General features: G+C 35.1%; 1 protein-coding gene across 1 annotated transcript in view; it reads right to left on the bottom strand.

Moving 5' to 3' along the window:
• CDH19 (cadherin 19) overlaps window positions 1-21,856 on the bottom strand; it is a gene marked incomplete at both ends in the record, with an annotated part of 37,517 nt that extends 15,661 nt beyond the window's left edge. Inside the window, 6 exons of the mRNA XM_081097933.1 lie at window positions 1,501-1,754; window positions 2,649-2,833; window positions 6,166-6,330; window positions 10,527-10,646; window positions 18,806-19,100; window positions 21,659-21,856. Of these exons, the coding sequence (XP_080954059.1) occupies window positions 1,501-1,754; window positions 2,649-2,833; window positions 6,166-6,330; window positions 10,527-10,646; window positions 18,806-19,100; window positions 21,659-21,856 (1,217 nt within the window). The remainder of the gene's footprint in view (window positions 1-1,500; window positions 1,755-2,648; window positions 2,834-6,165; window positions 6,331-10,526; window positions 10,647-18,805; window positions 19,101-21,658) is intronic.
• Window positions 21,857-22,279: the final 423 nt, after the last annotated feature.

Genomic DNA, 22,279 nt, shown 5'->3' on the forward strand with positions numbered 1-22,279 from the left:
AGGTTAATATATCTACTACTTTAAAAATCTAAACAATTGATTTACTGGGTTATAATTTTGTATATAACATCTATATATATATATAAAAGGCTAAGTGACTGGCCGACTGGCCAACCGACCGATAGGTATGATGCACACTGACCAGCAGGGGGCATACACTCAATGCAGGAGCTTCCAAGTGACAGCAACTTTGCAGAGTGGCCTCTTGCACTTCGGGGCCCCTTGAGGGATGTCAGATTGCTGGTTTTGGCCAAAACCCACAGGCCAGGCTGAGGGATCCCACCTGCTGGAGGGACCCCGCTCACTCCACAGATGCTTTTGGAGCCCCAGCGCCACCCCAGGTGCGGCTGGCTGGGGAGGGACCGTGGGAGGTTGGCTCCAGGGCGTGTCTGGCCCTGCTCACCCAGTCAGGCCCCACCGGCCACCTTCTAATTAATTTCTTTTCAATGGGCCTGAATCTGTGCACTGGGCCTCTAATAGAAATATTTTTCCTAAAATTACTATAACTAAATAGGAACTATATCTACAAATTAGGAGATGGTTTTTATTAGTAATTACTGCGGAAAACTGTGAGCATTGCTCTGTCTCACAAATGCAAAGAAGCTCCTTCTCCTCTCTGTAGCCTCCCCCACACTCGAAAACGCATAGCAGAGCCAGCATCGTCATACATACAGGGAAGTTTGTAGAATTTTCTGAATGTGGAAAATAGATAATTAAGGGAACATGTAACAGATTTTGCTTTTATATCTAACCAGGCCTACATTTGGAATACTGAAAAAACTAAAGAAGAAAATTGAGTACATGAATGTAACAGACTAGTTTAATAGTGGCAAGTACAGTTTAAATGTAACACAGATATTTATTTCTAACCAATTAGACTTAATTTTTATTCCTTTAAGTGGTATCCTATAAAAAGCTTTGTACATTTTTAAAAAAATATATCTTTACTTATTTCAGAGAGGAAGGGAGAGGGAAAGAGAGATAGAAACATCACTGATGAGAGAGAATCATTGATTGGCTGCCTCCTGCATGTCCCCTACTAGGGATCAAGCCCACAACCTAGGCATGTGCCCTTGACCAGAATAGAACTTGGGACCCTTGAGTCCCCAGGCTGATGCTCTATCCACTGAGCCAAACCAGATAGGGGACTTTCTACATTTTTGAATATTATTTTATTTAAACAATATTTAAATACACCACATTTGGATCAACTTTGTTTCTTCTTTGATTGGGCACCCTCACCTCCTTACCCCACTTAACGGAGTTGGTTGCATCCAATTTTAGATGGTGACTGCCTATTTCTTGCATGTTTGCAATTGCTTATTTTACTGCTTTTTAACCAATAATGAGGTCACCTATTATAAATTATCTAAATTGTTACTAAATTTGATAAGTACTATGCAGAGAAATATAGACATATCCTTGTTACATTCACATCTTATATTTAAGCCAATCTGTGTTCATTCATTCATTACTGCAAAGTTGGCCTTCCAGACATACCTGATAGGACTTCTGTTGTCATCTGGATCTATGGCAGAGACCACGCCCACCGATGATCCCTGTGGGCTTCCTTCAAAGATCTCAAATAGGTAATATGGAAGGAGGAAGACAGGAGGTTCATCTTCATCTTCTACCCGGACCCTAATAAAAGTGGTGGAAGCCACAGTGTGATACTTCTTGAGCTGCTCATCAACATGGCGGTTTTTAACTTTTGCTCTAATATTATAGTAGGTCTGTTGCTCATAATCCACTTTCTACAAAGAAATACAGTGTACATAAAAGAAATGGCTTCAGTAACCCACCACATTACTTAGCAAAAGCAAGTTTTTGTTGTTACATTATCTCAGTTATAGTTAGGTTTTACTTTTTCACTCCCTTAGATTCTTCTTTTTTTTACTTTTTTCTTTTTATTAAATTTATTGGGGTGACATTGATTAATAAGATTATGTAGGGCCGAAACCGGTTTGGCTCAGTGGATAGAGCGTCGGCCTGCGGACTGAAAGGTCCCAGGTTCGATTCTGGTCAAGGGCATGTACCTGGGTTGTGGGCACATCCCCAGTAGGAGATGTGCAGGAGGCAGCTGATCGATGTTTCTCTCTCATCGATGTTTCTAACTCTCTATCACTCTCCCTTCCTCTCTGTAAAAAATCAATAAAATATATTTTAAAAAAAAAGATTATGTAGGTGTCTATGATTCATGGTCTGCATATTGGTTTTACTTTTTATCTACTGGATCCCTCTGATATTATTATTCAGCAGTGGCACAACAATCTCCTACTTGTACTTTGTTATTTTTATCTATTACAAAATGTTTTGGGATAATAACTATATTTTTTAAATTTAGGTTAAAATTACACTTTTCTGGGCAAAAGTATCTTATAAAATTAAGAATTATTTTCCTGTATTTTAAGATCTTTTCAAAAGGTTTGTCCTCTATTTGAAATTTTGAAATATGCTCTACATATAAATAGAAGCTCTGTAATAAGTAAATCTCATCTCTAAATACCTTTTCTTTCTAAATCATAAAGCACAGGTTATCATTTCAATTACTTAATAAAGCAAAATTAACTGCCTATACAAAATAATCATGTGTTTTTCTGATTTGATTTCGCATTATTCTGCAAAGCAAATAATTTTAATATATCTACCTTTTTCAATATAACAATGCCTTCTTGGGTCTCATTATTAGTAATGATGTCGAATGTTTGTGATTCATCATTTTCAACGCTGTAATCCATTTCTGCATTCTTTCCTATGTCCCTATCATGTGCCATGATTGTTCCTACAGAAGTACCAATGGGTGCAGATTCGGAGACATTCATGCGGTATAAGCCTTCAAAAACAAAATTCAAGATACTTTGTATTAACATAAGACTCTCCCAATTGTAGAAAATCCCATGAACACCTTTCCACCTTTCATTTTTATAATCTGAACATTTCCTTAATAATATAATTGAGTATCTATTATTGTCCCTTAAATATATCTTAGAAAGTTCTATTACCAGTACATACAACTTTCAAATTTCTATTCATATAAATACATTCTCAATATTCATGGATTTATTTTTTATTGTACCCTTCAACCATCCCAAATTAAATTTGATAAAAAGAGCTTTTCAATTTCACTCAAGCATTCTGATACCTAAAGTTACCAATAAATGTAAGCATGAATTAAAGATGGGAGAGACTAAAAGAAAATAGTTGAGGTCTAAGTATGATGGTTTGATTTGAAGATGTTGAGCCTAGATTCCATTAAACATAGTGGAAGTGAAAAAGAAAGTTGGATCCTTAAAATTTGGAAAGTGGATATAGTGGAAAATCTGTGTTTAAATTAGATGACCCTACTGCTTTAGCCATAACAAAATAATGACAATTGTACCTGAAATGCAGAGATAATAAATAGAAATAACTGATCTCTTTTCCTTATTTGGCAGAAGAATCTTGTATAAAACTGGAAACGAACTAGCAATTCATATATTATTATTTGTAATATATGCTTAAATGTAGGAAATAATCATATATGTTAATATTCTAAAGAATTTTAAAAAAATAACCCATGCAATGTAATTTTCTTTAAAGGGACTCTTGGTCTTCTTAGAAGCATAAAGCAAGTCACTTCACACGTCACCTTGTAATACGTTCCTTTATTTTTTAAGCGACGGGAATGTTACTTAAAATTCACTGATATTTTACTGTGTAAGGAATAACAGTTTAACTAGACTGCAGTTTTTATTTCGTTGTGGGAAAATGAAAAGAATTGTTTATTTCATTGCACAAATTAAAAATTGCCAACAAATTAATCTGGAGAACAGAGTGACACTGCACTAAACCTGAAAGCATATGCTTTAACAATTTGGGAATTCAACACTTTGTGCTGTTTTCCATACTTTCAAAAAATATTTTGGACAAAAAATGTTTATAAGAAGTGCGATGGGATGGCAATAAAGAAAAGTAGCTTGAACAAGAGTAAGGAGGCCAGCATGCTTCTTTTTTGTAAGAATAGTCAATACATACATTTTCAAATGATTATGGTGTGGGACGGGAATAGGAAAATCATTTTGAAGAATGAGGTAACTTTATGGTATTAGAATCATGTCCTCCACACTCACATTCAATTGAAGTGACTAAACTATCATTGTGCACTAGGATTCTGGGTAACTAAGAGGATTTAAAATGAGTATTTTAGTTTTTTTAATAACTGATAAATATTGGTTTAAAAAACTAAAAAAGCAGCTGAAGTTTGGAAGACTTCTCCCCATGATTCATTGAGAGCTCTCTTCCTTCTAGTCTTAAACTAGCTTTTTCACCTTTATATGAATAAAATGTAGATCAGATTTATTCAATGAATTCAGCTACCATTTCTCTATATGTATTATATGCCAATTATTTTATAAAGTTCTCAGCATTTCAGATTTACTTAGACATTATCTTCTTGCCTTTAGGGCATATTCATGTTGTGTAGAGAGTCACAACACGATACAATTCATAATGAGGAAATGAAGGTCACCAACTGCTACTCCATTGCCTACCTTCCATCTGAAGAGGAGCTTTTTATTGACTCATAAAATGTAGCACAAAGGGTGAAAAGTTGCAATGATGTAGGATGGATAAATTTTAAAAATCTAGAAATGAGCTTTAGAAATGTAGATCATGGTGATTATTCTGTATTTGGTAACAGAAATTTTCTAAGAGGGTATATATCTCTCAGTTTCTCTCAACACACACACACACACACACACACACACACACGCACATCCACGGTATGTGGAGATGGACAGGTTAGTTTGACTGCAGTAATGATTTCACTATGTATATATCAAAACATCATGTTGTACACCCCAAATTTGTATAATTTCTATTTAAAAGAAAACGCAGTAGCTACATTTTGTAAACAAACACAATTTAAAATTGGATGATAGCACAGAAATAAAAATTCAGAATTCTAATATTTTTCAAAAGTTCAAAAGATCGGTTAACCCTGGACCTGGCACAAATTGTCAATATTGAGTAGTGTCTGCATCATGTAGGAGTGTGTGTGTGTGTGTGTGTGTGTGTGTGTGTGTGTGATCTACTTTCTTTGCTTCATGCTTATCGAATTTTCCTTCTATCATGATGATTTCTCATGATTTATGGAAATGCTTGCAAATTTATTTCTGTAGCTAAGAAAGTATTCCCTGAAAAAGAAACTCCTTAGAAAATAAGTTCCTCCTAGGAATGTCATAAGAATTTCTTTCTGAAGCACACCATGTGATTTAACTTGTACTTACTACTTAATTCTCAGATCAGATGTGACCTTTTCTTGCTACAAAAATAAAAAAAAAAATAGATATTTTATTTTTTTCAAAACCAGTGCAGCTTTATTGGCTCAGGCGATGGACATTATCATTGTCAGGCCTGCCCTGTGCTTCCGCCAAACCGATATACTAATTTTAAATCATTCCTGGTAGTAGGTAGAAGAATGATTCCCAAAGTTATTTGTGTCATAATACCCTCAAAAACATGCAATAGGGAATTAAGGTTTTAGATGGAATTTAGATTGAAATGTGGACATAATCTTGGTTTATCCAAGTGGTCCCAATGTACTCACATGTGTCCTGAAAAGTGGAAGAAGAAATAAAAGTGTGGGTCAGAGCGATGGCAGTGAGAGAAGGATATGACACCCTTTGGTGCTTCTGAGATCTGTGGCCATGCACAAAATCCAGAAAGAGGCCTCTAGGAGCTAAGCATGTCCTTCAGTTGACAGCCATTAAAGAAACAGAGACTTTTATCCTACAAACACAATAACTGAATTCTAGGAACACCCAAATGCAAGGAAATAGGTTCTGCCCTAGAGCCACAGAAACAATGGCAGCCCTGCAGACATTATTTTGCATGATCCTACTTGGCCTGCCGACATGCATATTAGACATCTTTAAGGTAATAAGTCAGTGTTAAGACATGAAGTTTGTGGTGATTGGTTAGAGAAGCAATTGAAAAATAACGCATTACTCATTCATTTGTATTTGACTTCACGCTAATGAAAATAGGCATGTCTTAGAACAATTAAATTTCTTTTACATCATTTTAGTGCTGTAGAAGTGCTTTTAGAATACACACTAACACCTGCATATATTCAACATACTTATAATTACGGTATAATAAAAACTCAAGATGCTTTCTACTTACCTTTTTTAAATGTAGGGATGTTGTCATTAATATCAGAAAGTGTAATTAATACACTCGTTGTTCCAGACAGTGCTCCGGGCAGACCAATCCTGTCTTTGGCTTGAACAATTACCCAATATGAATCTTGCAGCTCTCTATCCGTTTTAGAAGATGTTCTTATAACTCCTTTAAAAGTTTGATAAACTCCAATTATTATTTTATTATTAACCATGATATATTTCTAGTTAATTTCAAGAATTCAACCATATTATCATTCTTTTGACACATTTTGAACTACTACAATGTGCCAGACACTGCTCTAGATAAAATAATAACAATAATAGCAAATTAAACAACAATTCTACCTGGACTTTCATGGGCCATCACAATATTAAGGACAGTAGTAGACCCTTAATAAAATCCCATTGTATGATAACCCACAGGTAGAGAAGAAGACTGTATTATTTTTACCTCAATCTATTTTCTGCTATCTTCTCTAACATAATGTTAGTGTGCTACAATTAACTTTTCTTCTTAACTTGTAATAAGTTAGGTTATTGTGGGTAAATGTGTAAATTAAAATACCAAATGTATGTAAAAATATTGTGCACCTGTGATGTCTATTTTGAGTCATGTTGAATAAAGAAAGATTGGTTTCTGACACTATTATTCATAATCTACCAATAGAGATGAACACACACACAGATATTTGAACTCAAGATGAACCATGATGAATATGCTGATGCACGTCCACTATCTATGAAGTCATTTAGTGAAAAAAAATCATCACTGAATAAAACAGAAAAAATGTCAGCAGTTTACAGGACAGGGGAATGCAGTCCTAAAGATTTGGGGAACACATGAAAAATACAAGAAAGATGATGGTCAATCCTCAATTGTGTCTGGAAAAAGGAATACATTAAAAAATTGTGATACCAGGTTGTGTGTGTGTGTGTGTGTGTGTGTGTGTGTGTGTGTTTTAAAGAAAGATAAAATAGCTGCATTCTGAGAGGATTTAACTGTAGATAGAGTATTTCACAGTTATAATCTATTATGTGAATCAGTATGAAAACCATTGAATATATGAAATAGATGCTGCTAGTATCTACCTATATGTAACTCAAGCGAGAATTGTTTTATATCAGCAAAGGAGAACAGTATTTGAGCTTCTGATATATCCAAAGATGTAGAGATCAGTACATCAGTGAGTGAGAGGCACGCAGAGGCCTTCACTCCCCATGTGGGGGGCTTCCATGAACTTTGCCTACTTTATTTTCAACTTTTCTTCTCATCTTCAGACTGAAGAAAGGATATATATTCCCAGAGCCTCTTATACACACTGAAATTTACAGTTTCATGTTTTTTGGCTCTCATCTGTCTCGCTGCCCATTCCACCTCTCCTTAAATACAATCCATAGCTTTAACTAACTTGCTCAAGATATTTTTTAGAAAAGAGTGAGAATTGGGAACAAAGACAGTGCTTAAAATGGTCAAGAAGCCCCAGTATCACCCAGCACATGTCTGTTCTTCAGATACCTCATTTTCTACTCTCCTGCTCTGTGCTTTTCTACACTGGCCTCTGGTCTAAGAGCTTCAACACTCTCCCATCTCAGGAATGTCTCTTAGATTCCATAACCTGGAATGCCCTTCCATGCCCTTCACCTCTGCCACAGGCTCCGCTCTGCATTCTGGTTTCAGGGTATTCTGTCTTGACCATCCAATATAAAGTAGTCCTCACTTTCTTTCTCTTATTGGATCTTGTTTGTTTCAGTTAATAATAATATTCACAAACTGAGTGTATGTATTCATGAGTATTCAACATGTTTAATATATATTGGTAAGTTCCAAGGAAGGAATTCATGTTCTTTTTCAGTCTTTGTTATAATTTTTTAAGGGTGTAATATTATAAATATCCAGTATATTGCATAATGCCTGTTAACATAATTCACCCCTCTCAACCAAGATTGTGTGAGGGAATTAAAACCTAATGTCTTAAGGAAACCACTGCAAGTATTAAAATAGCTGTTGTCCTGTGCATCCCAAATAATAGAAGCTAGGTACCATCCTTGATAGAATTAAAAATAGAGTCATTCAAGTCATATATTTCTGAATCTGTTTCTCTCAAGAAACTCTAATTGAGAAAGAAAGGCTGAGACATTTAATATTTGCTAATTGAGCGAATTGATAAGAAATGTTTAAAGGTCCAATAGAATGCTCTAATTTGTTTAAGCTTTTCATGTTACCAAGATGAAAATAATAATTTGCCTCTTAAAACAAATATAGAATTTTCCTTCTTTTAAAATTTGCCGCATTCCTGGCAGCTAGCTACAAACTTGTTTGTTTTATTTTTGTTTCTTTGTTTTCCATGTTTAGAGATTATAAGCTCTTAAAGGCAGGATTCATATGGGCTTCATCTTTGTTTCGGACATGGCAATCAATATTTTTAAAATGAATTAGTGTCATAGAACTCTTATGCATTTAATTGACATATTTAAAAAAACAGAAAAATGTCCTATATATTTTATAAAGTATTCAATTGATTAATGGAAATTAGGCAATTTTTATACTTAAATTTTTAAATCTAAATAAAAATACATAAAATGTAGTAATACATCTTTGAAAGCAAATGCCTTATATCAGTTCCTACATCCAGCTGTAGATTCATGCTTAATATTAGTCATTCTGGTTGGGTTTTTGGTGTATCTCATTGTGGTTTTCATTTGCATTTCCATAAAGATTAACGAGATTAGCATCTACACTAATAGATAAATATGTAAATTGACCATGCCTCCGTGACACCCCACAGCCAATCAGGAGGGAATATGCAAATTAGCAGGACAAAGATGGCAGCAGCCACGGAGCCAGCTGGAGCAGGCAGGAGGTTTGGGTTACCCCAAAAACAGAGGAAGCCAAGCATCCCACCCACCTCTGCTGGCTGCCAAAGGAGGGGCCTGTGGACAGTGGCCACAGAGCAGGCCGGAGATAGTGGGAGGCTTGGATCACCACCATCAATGGAGGAAACTTGGCTTCCTCCATTGCCAAGGGCGACCCAAGCTTCCTGCCTGCCCTGGATGGCTACTGAAGGAGGGGCCTGTGGGTGGTGGCCACAGAGTTGGCCTGAGCCACAGGAGGCTTGGGTTGCCCAGGCCGGCCACAGAGGGAGGGGCCTACAAACTACCCTCAGTCCTTCACCCAGGCTGGCCATGCCCCCATAGGTGTGCAGGTCCCTGCTGGGGGGCATGGCCAGCCTGAAAACAGCCCTCAGCCCCTTACCCAGGCTGGCCATGCCCCACCAGTAGGGACCCTCACCCCATGGGGATGTGGCCAGCCAGCAAACTGCCCCAGCCCCTGGCCCAGGCCACCCCGCCCCCCAAGGGAACCCCCACCCTGATCCGGGGCACCCTTCAGGGCAAACCAGCCAGCTCCCACCCATGCACCAGTCCTCTATCTATACTAATAGAAGGGTAATATGCTAATTAGACTGGGAGACCTTCCAGGAGACCTTCTGGACAAAGTCATGGTGGTGGGGCCGAGGTAGAGGCGGTTAGAGGCCAAGAGGGGAGGGCAGTTGTGTGTGATCAGGCCACTGGGCGGGGCCATTGGGGGTGATCAGGCCAGTGGGGGGGCAGTTGGGGGTGAGCAGGCTGGCAGGGGGGGCCAGTTGTGGGCAAGCAGGCCGTCAGTGGGGGTTCAGTTGGGGGGGGGGTGATCAGGCCGGCAGGAGGGGCAGTTGGAGGCAAGTAGGCCAGCAGGGAAGGCAGGTGGGGGTAAGCAGACCAGAAGGCAGAGTGGTTAGGGGCAATCAGGCAGGCAGGCAGGTGAGTGGTTAGGAGCCAGCAGTCCCGGATTGCGAGAGGGATGTCCGACTGCCGGTTTAGGCCTGATCCCTGTGGGGTCGGGCCTAATCCGTCAGACAGACATCTCCCAAGGGGTCCCAGATTTGGGAGGGTGCAGGCTGGGCTGAGGGACACCACCCCATGCACAAATTTCATGCACTGGGCCACTAGTTTTTAATATGATTGTAGTCTTTTTTATAACAATATTTTTGTCAAATGCTCATAAAGTTCTTTTCCTCATATTTTGAATTGGGCTATCTGTCATTTTTTAATTGATTTGCAAGAATCCTTACGTATTTGTTATGCCCCACACACAAACCATTTGTGGTATGAGTGTATGGAGCTCAATCTTTCAGCCTTAGAAAAATCATTTAAAAGACTAGAAAATGATTAAATGTTTAAAATGCAACCCCTTTATTTATTTTATTTTATTTTTTGTATAACAACAGGTCTGCAATACAACATGTTTGTAAGTTGAGAATTTTTCCTGTTATGTTTGCCTACTTTGAATTATGTTGAATTGCACTTGGTTTCATTTAGAAATACCTGTTGTTGGCTCAATGGAGAAATATGGTTGGCCATGTAGTAACTCGTATACAAGACGAGCATTATTATTACATAAAGGATCATCAGCATCACTTGCTGTCACCTGGATGACGAATGTCCCTAAAGAGAAAGTAAAGACAAAAGTTAGTACAATGATGATATACAACACAAGACCAGTCTACATCCTTGTTTTGAATTTCAAAACCATGTATAATTTCTATATAGACAAGAGGCTATAACCTCATACTATGTAGAATTTTAAATATCTATGTCTATGGCATAATTAAATGTAACCGTTGAACAATCCATTATAATGTGTGATTCAGGATTTTCAAAGGTGAGTTACTAGCAGAGAAATAAAACAAAATTGGAAACACTTTCCTTCAAAAATCATGGTGTGATCAGCACCTCAAAAATTAGAGAATATTGATGTAATTTTAATAAATATTATTTAAGTAAGCTGGAAATAGTATCAAGTTGAGGACAGGTATAACTATTTTGCCTGTTTAATTTCCTTCTACAAACTCCCTACTTGTTTAAAGAACTTTTGTTTTTAATGCAAAGCAAAATCTACCAGATACTGATAAGTAAGCATTATCATTAAATCCAGTAGTAATTAATAGAAATATGAAAAATAAGTACTTGTACATTTAAAATTAATGCTCAACTTAAATTTCTTGGAATCTAGCATTATGGGTCTTTTTGAAAAATTGCATTTATTGATTCATAATGTTCTATGTCAATAAGAATGTTAACACAAATAGCACAAAGCCAAGTTTCCTATGTGATTTTTTTTGCAACTAGCATCCTGTGTTTTTAGTTTTTTAATTTTATAAACTGAGAAACTGTAATAGAAAGCCCTTCTATTCTTCAGTAATAAAACTTTTGAAACTTTACCATATTCCTTAATTATACATAACTGAAGGCCGAGTGCAAGGGGGAGGGGAGCATAACCTGTGGGAATTGGCCCGCTGTGGGAGTGCTGCTCATCCCAGTCAGGCTAGCGGCGCTCCCACTGTGGGAGTGCACTGACCACCAGGGGGTAGCTCCTGTGTTGAGTGTCTGCCCCCTGGTGGTTAGTGTGCATCATAGCGACTGGTTGACCAGTCGTTCTTGTTGCTCAGCTGTTTGGCTGCTGGGCTTTTATATATATATATATATATATATATATATATATATATATATATAAATGTTTGCTGTTTTTTCTTAGTATTTTTATGCTAGTTATGTAACAGTTGTTTTACATGGTTCAAGTACTCAAAATGTACACACATTTGTTTCAAGTGTTTTATTTTTTTTAAATATATTTTTATTGATTTCAGAGAGGAAGAGAAAGGGAGAGAGAGAGAGAAACATCAATGATGAGTCATTGATTGTCTGCCTCCTGCATGCTCCCTACTGGGGTTGAGCCCACAACGCAGGCATGCAACCTTGACTAGAATCGAATCTGGGACCCTTCAGCCTGCAAGCCAATGCTCTACCCACTGAGCAAAACCAGCTAAGGTTGTTTCAAGTGTTTTAAAACTTATTTCTGCCACTTGTGACACTATGGATGGATCTTAAGAGCATTAAAATAAGTTAAGTCAGACAAAGACAGACAAATACCACTTAATATCATATGTGAAATATAAAAAAGCTGAACTCATAAAAACAGAGGGTAGATTGCTGGTTACCAGGGACTGCAGGTGGGGAAATTGGGGAGATATTGACCAAAGGATTCAAAATTGCATTTAAAACATAAATTCTGTAGAAATGCACAACATAGTGATTATCATCAAATATATTTTTTTTATAAATTTCAAAGCTGCTGAGAAATTAAATCTTAAAGGTCTCACTACTAAAAGAAATGATAATTATGTGACGTGATGGAGATGTTAGCTAGTGCTTCAGTCGTAAGCATAGTGCAATATATAAATGTATCAAATCAGTACATCATACATCTTAACTTTACACAACGCAATATTAAAATTATATCTAAATAAATAAATAATAAATAAATAAATTATTGTAGTGATTATGAAGTTATTTCAGCAACAGCGTTCTTAGGAACCACCAATTCAACCAGTTTTTATTGGGCAAGATGTTCTTTTAAATACTCTTTTTGGACACATCCATTTACTTCCCCTACAGCTTCTCATTGTTTCCATTTCATTTCTTTCCATGGGAGTTTTCTGTCCCTAGGTTGCAGAACTAGACTATGTGTATTTAGCTTCAGAAATAATAGTCAAAATCATGGTATGGTTAGTTGTTGACCAAAAGAAATTCTTTGTATTAAAGCCTTAGATTTTTTTTTTAAATATATTCCATTGATCTCTTACAGAGAAGAAGGGAGAGGGATAGAGAGCCAGAAACATCGATGAGAGAGAAACATTGATCAGCTGCCTCCTGCACGCCCCCCACTGGGGATGTGCCCGCAACCAAGGCACATGCCCTTGACCGGAATCGAACCTGGGACCCTTGAGTCCGCAGGCTGACGCTCTATCCACTGAGCCAAACCAGTTTGGCGCCTTAGATTTTTTAACACATGATTATTTCTCATACCCCATGGAAGAAGCTACAAGTAAAAAGGAGATATCTACCAAATTCACTCTAGTTTATTGCAGTGCACCTACTATTAATATTATTTTTAAAAAATTAAGGCAGGTAAACTTTAGGTAGTAAACACACAATGCAATATACAAATGATGTATCATAGAATTATACAAGTGAAACCTATATACTCCTATTAACCAATGTCACCCAAATAAATTTAATTAAAATGGTGAAAAAAACACAATAAAAAATAAAAAATTTGGAACAAACGTTTCCAGGAAAATTCCTGAAATAAAATAGGGTGAAGCAGAGCTGTTCTGGGTAAAACTGGACATAGAATTACCCTACTTCAGAACACCTGTGACAATATAAAATGACTCCAGGATTATGTATAAAGGAAAGTGACAATTCCCCAGAATAGATATGTGCATATTAAATTGCCTCACCCTTAACACGTGCTATTCCATCTTAAGACTCCATCCTACGATTAGAATTAAACATTAAAAGTTTAGGCTAGAAAACTGTGGTACCTCTACACAATGGAATACTATGCTGCTGTAAAAAAGAAGGAATTCTTACCATTTGCAACAGCATGGATGGAACTGGAGCGCATTATGCTAAGTGAAGTAAGCCAGTCAATGAAATAAAAATACCACATGATCTCACTCATTTATGGATAATAATGGCCATTATAAACTGATTAATAAAAATAGATACAGAGGCAGAGCAGCATCAAACAGACTGTCAAACTACAGTGGGAAGGTGGTGGTGGGGGTAATAGATCAACCCAAGGACTTGTATGCATGCATATAAGCATAACCAATGGACACAAGACACTGGGGGGTAGGGGAAGCCAGGGGAAGGTCAAGGGGAGAAAAAAAAAAGGAGACCTATGTAATACTCTTTGTAATACTTTAAGCAATAAAACAAAATTTTTTTTAAAAAGTTTAGGTTGGCTAAATCCTTGAAATCAAGTTAGAAATGAATGCAAACCAGTCTTCTCTTGGGAACTGAGAGTGCCTAGGTTAGCATGAATTTCTGAATGGAGTCACATTCACTTGATCAGCTATATCATTATAAGAGCAAACAATTGCATTTGCTGTCTAAAGATTTTCTTAAATCCTTTTTTTTTTACCTATTCATTTTAGTGAACAAAGGTTTAAATACAATAATTATTCTCTCAGAATCATACAAATATTCAATAGAATAATTCTGGGTTCTATTATCACTTTGAGAGTTGCTATTGTCTGCCAATATCACCCTTGAGAGACTTTTTCAAAAATGCAAATTTAAAATCAGTTTTACTTTTCCAGCTAGCTTCTGAATCTTCAGAACTATTATTTTTTTGCAAAACAACTTTATGATAATAAATTTAAGAGATATTTGACTTTGCCTATTTTTCATAGACTTTATTGCAAAAATGTATAATTATGTATGTTACCCAAGATGTAAACTTGTACCAGTGCTTGAGAGAAAAATTATAGTTTAGTACTCTCAGAATCTTCATTTGCTGACATACTTTTTTATTTGTTATAACACAGATAGAAAATTATAATGAAGTAATGGTATGTCAATATAAAGTATTTATTATTTGTGAGTAATTACATATAAATTATGCTTTGTGTGATAATGGTAATAAATGCTAAACCTTTGTGAAGATTGCAAGCATTATTGATAGCATCAAATATATTCCCAACACTTTAGAATTATTTATCTTTAAGAGTAAATGTAACTAATGTAAGAATAATGTAACTCTGTCAATGTTGATTTATATGAACTTTAGTATAGACTAGCAGTATAACAAAGGACTAAATGATTCTCACCCAAATGTTGTTGAATATTTGTTAACAAAACTGTATTAGATGGTGATGTCTCATATTTCACACAGAATGCTTCGTCTTCTAGTGATTATGGGAGGCATTCAAACATAAAAATGGAAAAGAGTGATAAATTTTGATATGCAGACTAGTTTAGACATCATGTAAGCAATAGAGAAGTCAGCTATCTGTGGCTAGAAAATTAAGAAGTAAAGTTTGCATTTATAGAATACTAAACAAACAACACACTATAGTTTAATATGAGGTTTGAATGCCAAGATTTGAACTGTAGATTTCAAAATGGCTCATTTATTTTTATATGAAATGTTTTTGTTTTAAACTCAGTGGTAAAAATAATAACAGCCTTTTCTTAGAATAAAGTTATAAATTGTTTAACATGAAAGGTATTTTCACTTGCATTTTTAGTACAGGTACACTTTGATTAATCTGAAACAAATTTATTGAGAGGATATTGACTTGTATAATGGTCAAATTTAAAGTAGCACAAATTAAACAATAGTATTTTGACATACAGTCTGAATCTGTGAGTTTTGGCAATAACAAAAACAGATATAAGATATTAGATAATCTAGTAAAAATGTAATTTTCAGAAATTAAATCCATGATGGAAATGGTGGTTTAATCCATGCATCTGCTCACTCCTTCATACTGAGAACTTATTTTATCATTGCAATAATTATTAGTTATTTACAAGTATTAATTGACCCATCCTTACTGTGAGTATACTTGAGATGCAATTACTTTACAGCTTAAAATCTCCAGATGACACTCAAGAAAGAGATGGCATTTCCCTCTTGTCCATGCACTCATTCACTTAATCATCCCAAACCTCAGGTACTGTTTTACTCTTGGCCTATTAGATCTTATATTTTTGTGTGGAAGAAATATGCTATTTGCAAACCCAGACTAATGAGTGAGCAAACAGAATGTTTTATCATAGTTCCACCTGATAGTTCTAGTTTAAAAGTACTGCATTTCAAAAGTAAATGTAATCAGTACAAACCTATCATTACCTGTAAATGAATATTACTTGTAAATAAATATTACTTGTTAAATATCAAATGCATGGTTTATAATTTTCTTGGTTTTCTCTTTTCATGATCCTTAAATGTAGATTCCTTTTAATAGTCTACCAAGTTCTAAGTTTAAAGTACAGGTTCAAATATAATAATTAGTAGTAGACTCTAATATAACACAAATCTACTTAAGAAAGATAATAGAGAATAAAATTTTTCACTGGTTGTTTTATAAAAGATAAAATGGGGAATTTGGAAGCAAAATTAACACTCAAGAACCTATTAAATGGCAATGGATATGGAAAGAAGATAAAGTATTAAAGATATATTCAAATAAAATAAGGTCCACACTATCTATTAATTACATATAGAGACTGAGGGAAACAGAAAAAATACATATAATATAACCAGTTCCTTCACAGCAAAGTGAATAACTGTAAGCATTTTTCAGAGGGAGACCATCTAAAAATGATTGACAGAGCAATGGGGGTGTTCCACTATTTCCATATTAGAAAGTATTTCTGGTTGCAGCTGCCCATCATGCTATTGACCCCTTCTATCACTGGACAGATATGAAAAGTGCTCATTGCTTTTGGTATGATTCCATACAAAGCCTGGACCCTGGATTTACTTGTAAAGAAATATTTATTCGTACTTCCACAGGCTACATTAAATTACATAGACTGACTAGGTTAATATGTACTGGAACCTCTAATTGCAAAGTGTAAGTGGCCAAATATCGTACAGACCAAACCGATGTTTTGTGATCTCCATCAAATCAACCACAGCATGGCTACACGTGGTGCCATGATACAAATACTGTATTGTACACACTGGAATCTCATTGTGGGCTCACTCTCCAAATCTATAAAATGCCCGTTATGTACCTCCTCTCTCTAAAATTCCTCCCCTCTGCTCTCAATTACTGCCTTTCCCTCAGGCATCACTGATTAAATAGAAATAATCATGTGGTACCTGGTTTGTTAACAATCAATATGTTAACCTACCTGGATCTGTCCCCTCTATTATTCCTTTAGATTTCATCACTCTTTCTCTTCTCAAAAATAGTTTTCTAGCAGTCACATCCCTTTTATTTTGCTTCAAAAATACTCTTCTTTTGCATCATTTCCTATATTATACAACTATGCTATTAAATATCCCATCTTAATAAATAATTAAACAATAATTGTTTTTAAAATTGCCTTTACATTTCACATCCCTCTCTCTCCTGCCTCACATCTCTATTTTTTTCCTTGCATAGCACTTTTAAAGAGGCTAAATTAACTTTCAATCACCTTTTCTCCTTCCATTCATGCAATAGAATAATTTCCAACATAATGTAGTTACACAAATTCAACCAAATTACTCTTACTGAAAATACTAGGGGCCTTCAACTTGCTAAGTCAAAATCAGGGCTATCTTGATTTTATTCAACCTCACAGGAGCATTCCACATAGTTGAAGGATCTCTTCCATTGCAACATCTCATCTCATCTTTCTCTTCTTCCTATATCACTGGGCAATCCCATTTGTACTAATTTACCAGTCAACTCCCATTTGCTTAACAGTCGATTTACCAGGTATGTTTTTCTCATCTCTACCTATATTGTCTATTAAGAGAATCTCATATAGTTCCATGACCTAAATTTTCACTATAGGCCAATAACTCTCATATTCATAATACAATCTTCATCACACTGCTTTTCCTAGAACATGGCATGGCTGTCCTCTGTATCATTCCCTTCAAATTTTACCTACTAACATGTCCCCACTTCCTTCAGTCAATTAATCATCAGCATAACTTTCCCATACTGAACACTTTCGTAGCATACAGTATCAAATATAATCTTATTTATTTAAAATAGGTATTGTTTGTATTATAACTAAAACATGTTTCATACTTGTGATTACTAGTAACTCTATATATCTCCTTCACAACTGAATCCGCAGTTTCAAAGGAAAGTTCCTAGAACATGTTAAATTTATAATATGTGCTTATTGAAGAAGAAGGATGAGGTGAGTAAAGAAGAGAAAGAGAAGGAGTAAAAGGAGGAGGAGGAGGAGGAGGAGGAGGAGGCAGATCGAGATGGGAATAAATAATGTTTCATTGCCTAGCTACCAAATGGAACAATATTAATATGTCCTTTAAACCTAATGATAATTGGTTGTAATACATATTATACAATTAAAGTTAATTATGCTTTAATTAAAGACCTATGTTCTGAATACATGTAGAAAAAGGTCTTTAAATTGCTACCTGGAAGGTTAAAAAACAAAGAAATCAGAAAAATGTACCATGTTATATACATTTTTATACTCATTGGCTAATGAATTAAGTGATAAGGTAAAACAGTTTTTGAGCATGGAAGCAAAATTTAAAATGATCATTATTAAATCACATTTAAGTTTATCATGTTAGTAAATTATATACATTTAATTTAATTATATATTGTGTTATCAAAATTATCTTGATGGTGGTGGGTTTGGCCAGTCTGGATCTCACCCATGGGGGTGGGGCTGGCCGGGTCTGGGTCTTGTGTAATTTCGAGGTGCACATGGGTGGGCAGGGACTTGATTCTGGTTCCCATGGTGCGCCCTAGACTCTGACAGGAAGAAGATTTTCATATATATTTTACTAATTTTCTTTCATCTTTGACACTTTTATTATAGAGAAATGGCAAATAGCAATATTAAAATATTTCCTCCATTTAATCCTTTTTAATGTGCATGAATTTTTGCACCGGGTCACTAGTTTCAAATATTTTACTTAACATGCTTGTAAAAGGAAGTACAAATGTAGAACTTTCAAATAATTCACTTGCAATTCATATGCTCAAAATCTCAAACTTGTTTACATTGCTAATATATGTTTGATGTCAATTAATATGTAATACCTTCTGGAGACATCTCTGGTACAACGGCCGCATAAGGTTCATGTAGGAATTTTGGTGCATTGTCATTGATATCTGTAACTTTGACAACAAAGTCAGATTCAGATTCCACAGCCTTTCCGGTAGTGTTGTCCATTAAATGGGCTTTTAGATTGTAGAAGGCCTGTTTTTCTCGATCCAGCTTCTGTGCCACAGATAAGACACCTGTTGTTCCATCAACGAAAAAAATACTTTCGGCTCCATCTCCTGAAATCACGTAATTCAAAGACTGGGATCCATTGTGCATATTTGAGCTCAGCTGCAAGTGCAAAGAGTGATCATTTAGTTTCCATATGTGTCGAAATGAGCAAGTCAATTAAAATGGTTTTATTTTCTAGTCTGCTTATTATTCCCCAAGTTAATAATTCCATACAACTCCCATATAATATTTAAAAAGGTATAATATTAACTTTAAGATTAAATTCTATCTCCACATATATTCTACTCAATTCTCAAATATACCTGTTCTCTTTGCACTCTCATTATTTTTATATTTTAAAAGCAAAGTAAATCTGTTTATCTTTGTGTTAATATAATTTTGAATTTCAGATCTAAAAAAGTGTTATTATGGTATAGAGAACATTGGTTGTATTTTTTTATATCTAGATTATTTTTACACAAAGAGGAAAATCTGCCAAAAGCTCCTAATTATTGTGAATCCATGATTTTCTTGTTTCATCACTTATGAATATACCCTTCTTCAAAGTAAGAGCTTCTCTGAAATTTTACAAAGTGAACCAAGAAATAAAATCTTAAATTCATAACTTTCTGAAAGTTCAAGATATAATGTATTATTCCTGACTAATTAATAAATTGTTCTATGTGCTTGGGGGAGAATATCTGAATATATCTAAAACAACTAATTTTAATAACGCATTGAGTATCACTGCCATACAATAAAAAAAAAATTGGTACTACTAATAAAAAGCTAAGGAAAAAGTTCTAGCTATCTTAATTTGACAATTCATTATCATAAAATAAAAAGTCTTCATGACCTAATAATAAGAAATTAAGGAAAACAAATGTCTATCATTTTGATGTAGTTTGAAAATTTGATTCAATATTGGAATGAAAATAAGTCAAGTTTAGCAATGTATACATGCTTTTCAAGTACATTGATAGACTAATTTTCATAAATCAGTGGCTTGGTTTTTATAAGAACCCAGATTTAAGTTAAAAGAATATTTTCTCAAACATCTGCTTCTTAATGTTGTAAGATGCATCAGTTCCACACATTTCAATTTCATGGATTCAGGTATTATTAAATTTCTATATTGCCATTCAAAAATATTTTCTCAATCATGCAGTAATTATCAATTTGGCAAATCAACATGGCTTTAAATTTTTACTTAATTGTGCTTTCCAAACTTAATCACTTTTCAAAAATAGGTCAAAAAGGAAGTTATGTTGGGCACCTCAGCTACATTTTATTTTTACCAGCTATTTACTTACAAGCACCTAAACATTCATTATTACTTTCGTTTAAACAAGTTATCTATGTATTATTATTTAAGCCTAATGAAGTTGTTTAGAGATTACTGTATTTTCATAAATATGTTTACAGAATGCAAAAATAGGCAAAGCCAGTTGCTATGTGAAAGAGGGGGCGGGGGGCGGGGGGGGGAGTAACGTGTAGGGAGGGGAAAAATAAAAACACAAACAAACTAGAAAATGTGGCAATGAGCCAGGGAGGTAGTCTGTCTGGACTTCACTGATGTACTTCCCTGTAGAACCTTACTCACTAAAAAAGTGGCCTGTCATTCTTTCAATGAATGGAGAGCATATGGAGTTCTGTGGAGTCCACTGTAAATGTGGTTAGAGAGACTCGGTTAAGTAGCAGAGACTTAACTGCACACCTCCTTTATGGTATTCTGCCTGTGATTTACCTGCAGTCATCTTACAAAATGAAAAGGGAGGAGAAATATTACTTTCAGGACATGTGTGCATACAATTTGAATATGTGCCTAAGGCCCTAGTCTAAGCCTTTGGTTGAATGTACTCATATACATTTGGACAATGGAATAGATGAGCTCCTATGGAATCTGGACATCAGGCTAACGCTGCAGTTCTCCTGAAAGGGCTAGAAAAAAGAGTTAATGAATTCTGAGTGCTTCACCCTTTGGGCCCAATTAAATTTTAGTGCCAGTTAATTAGCAGTTAAACTTACTTCAGTTCATTCATCTATAGAAAGAGCTTTACAGAACAGGACTTGATATTGTAATTACCTCTATTTAAAGAAAATCAAAGAATAATAAAAGCCAAAAGTATAAATAGGAAATGTTCTTTCTCATTAAGGAAATTCTCTTACAATATATTCTTATAAGAAAGTGAAAATAATAATTATTTGTATTTCAACTTCACTAATCAAATGAATATGTAGGCTCTTGAAGCTACTCAACTGTAAAAGAATTTGGTATTAGCCTGCTTCATTAAAAATTAATGAGGTGTATATCAACACCTGCTTAGCATAATAGAAAATAAGGCTAAATCCTGTTGGTAACTTTATTGTTCTCAGTGTAGTTGCTTTGATCCATTACCAAAAATAACACCATCAAACTTCCAGATGTGGATAATGAGGGCTGTGTTTTTACATGGGAGACTAAAGTGAAATGGGAATACTAGAGCTTTCCCTCTTCTGCAAGCTTTTGTGATTACTCTAGGTGCTAACAAACCTGAATCAATTAATTATGCTGGTATTTGAAGTTTTCTAATGGTTCTACGGAGAAAATTTAGAATTCATCTAATACCAAAACTTTCAACTCATTTATTTAGATTTATACAACATTATTTCCTGTAACATTTTCAGAAAATCAGTACCCGGCCAATGATCTTTCTAGTGATATTCATTTCCTCTTCTACAAAATACTGGTTCCAAATCCAGCCACTCCTCAGTCTCAGATGAGACCCTTCTGGGTCCTTCGCTTTCTCTGTTTTAGAGTTTTCTGTTGCTGTAAGGCAAGGCCGCCGTAGGAGGGAAATTCCCAACATCAAATGTAGGAATAAGCAACAATTCATTCTGCTCGTTTGATGCCAGCTGATGGATACTCTTTAGAAGAACCTATATGTTGCAAATGAAAATCTTAGGTTCCTTTATAATCTTTTCAAAAATCTGAAGTATCTTCCACATTCCTAAAGAACAAAACACAAAAACAAAATTTGCCATTTTAAAAATAACACTTTCTCACATAATTGCTAATGTAAGGATAAAACTTTTGCATTCATAAAATGCAAATGAGACAAAAATACACATTTAATTTCTGTTTTAAGCCGGTTAATTATATTTTGTAGCTCAGCGATAACTTGAATGTCATAATGGTACATTTCTGCTCAGGCACGGTGCAGCTTAAGCTGTGGTCAAATCTGCCTGAAGGTTGGAAAGTTGCTCTGGAGTCTCCTTGATTGATAGCTAACATTCAGATAGATTTTAAACAAAATTAT

Source organism: Myotis nattereri (assembly GCF_964212035.1).
Source record: "Myotis nattereri genome assembly, chromosome: 8".
In the NCBI taxonomy this organism is placed as follows: Eukaryota; Metazoa; Chordata; class Mammalia; order Chiroptera; family Vespertilionidae; genus Myotis; species Myotis nattereri.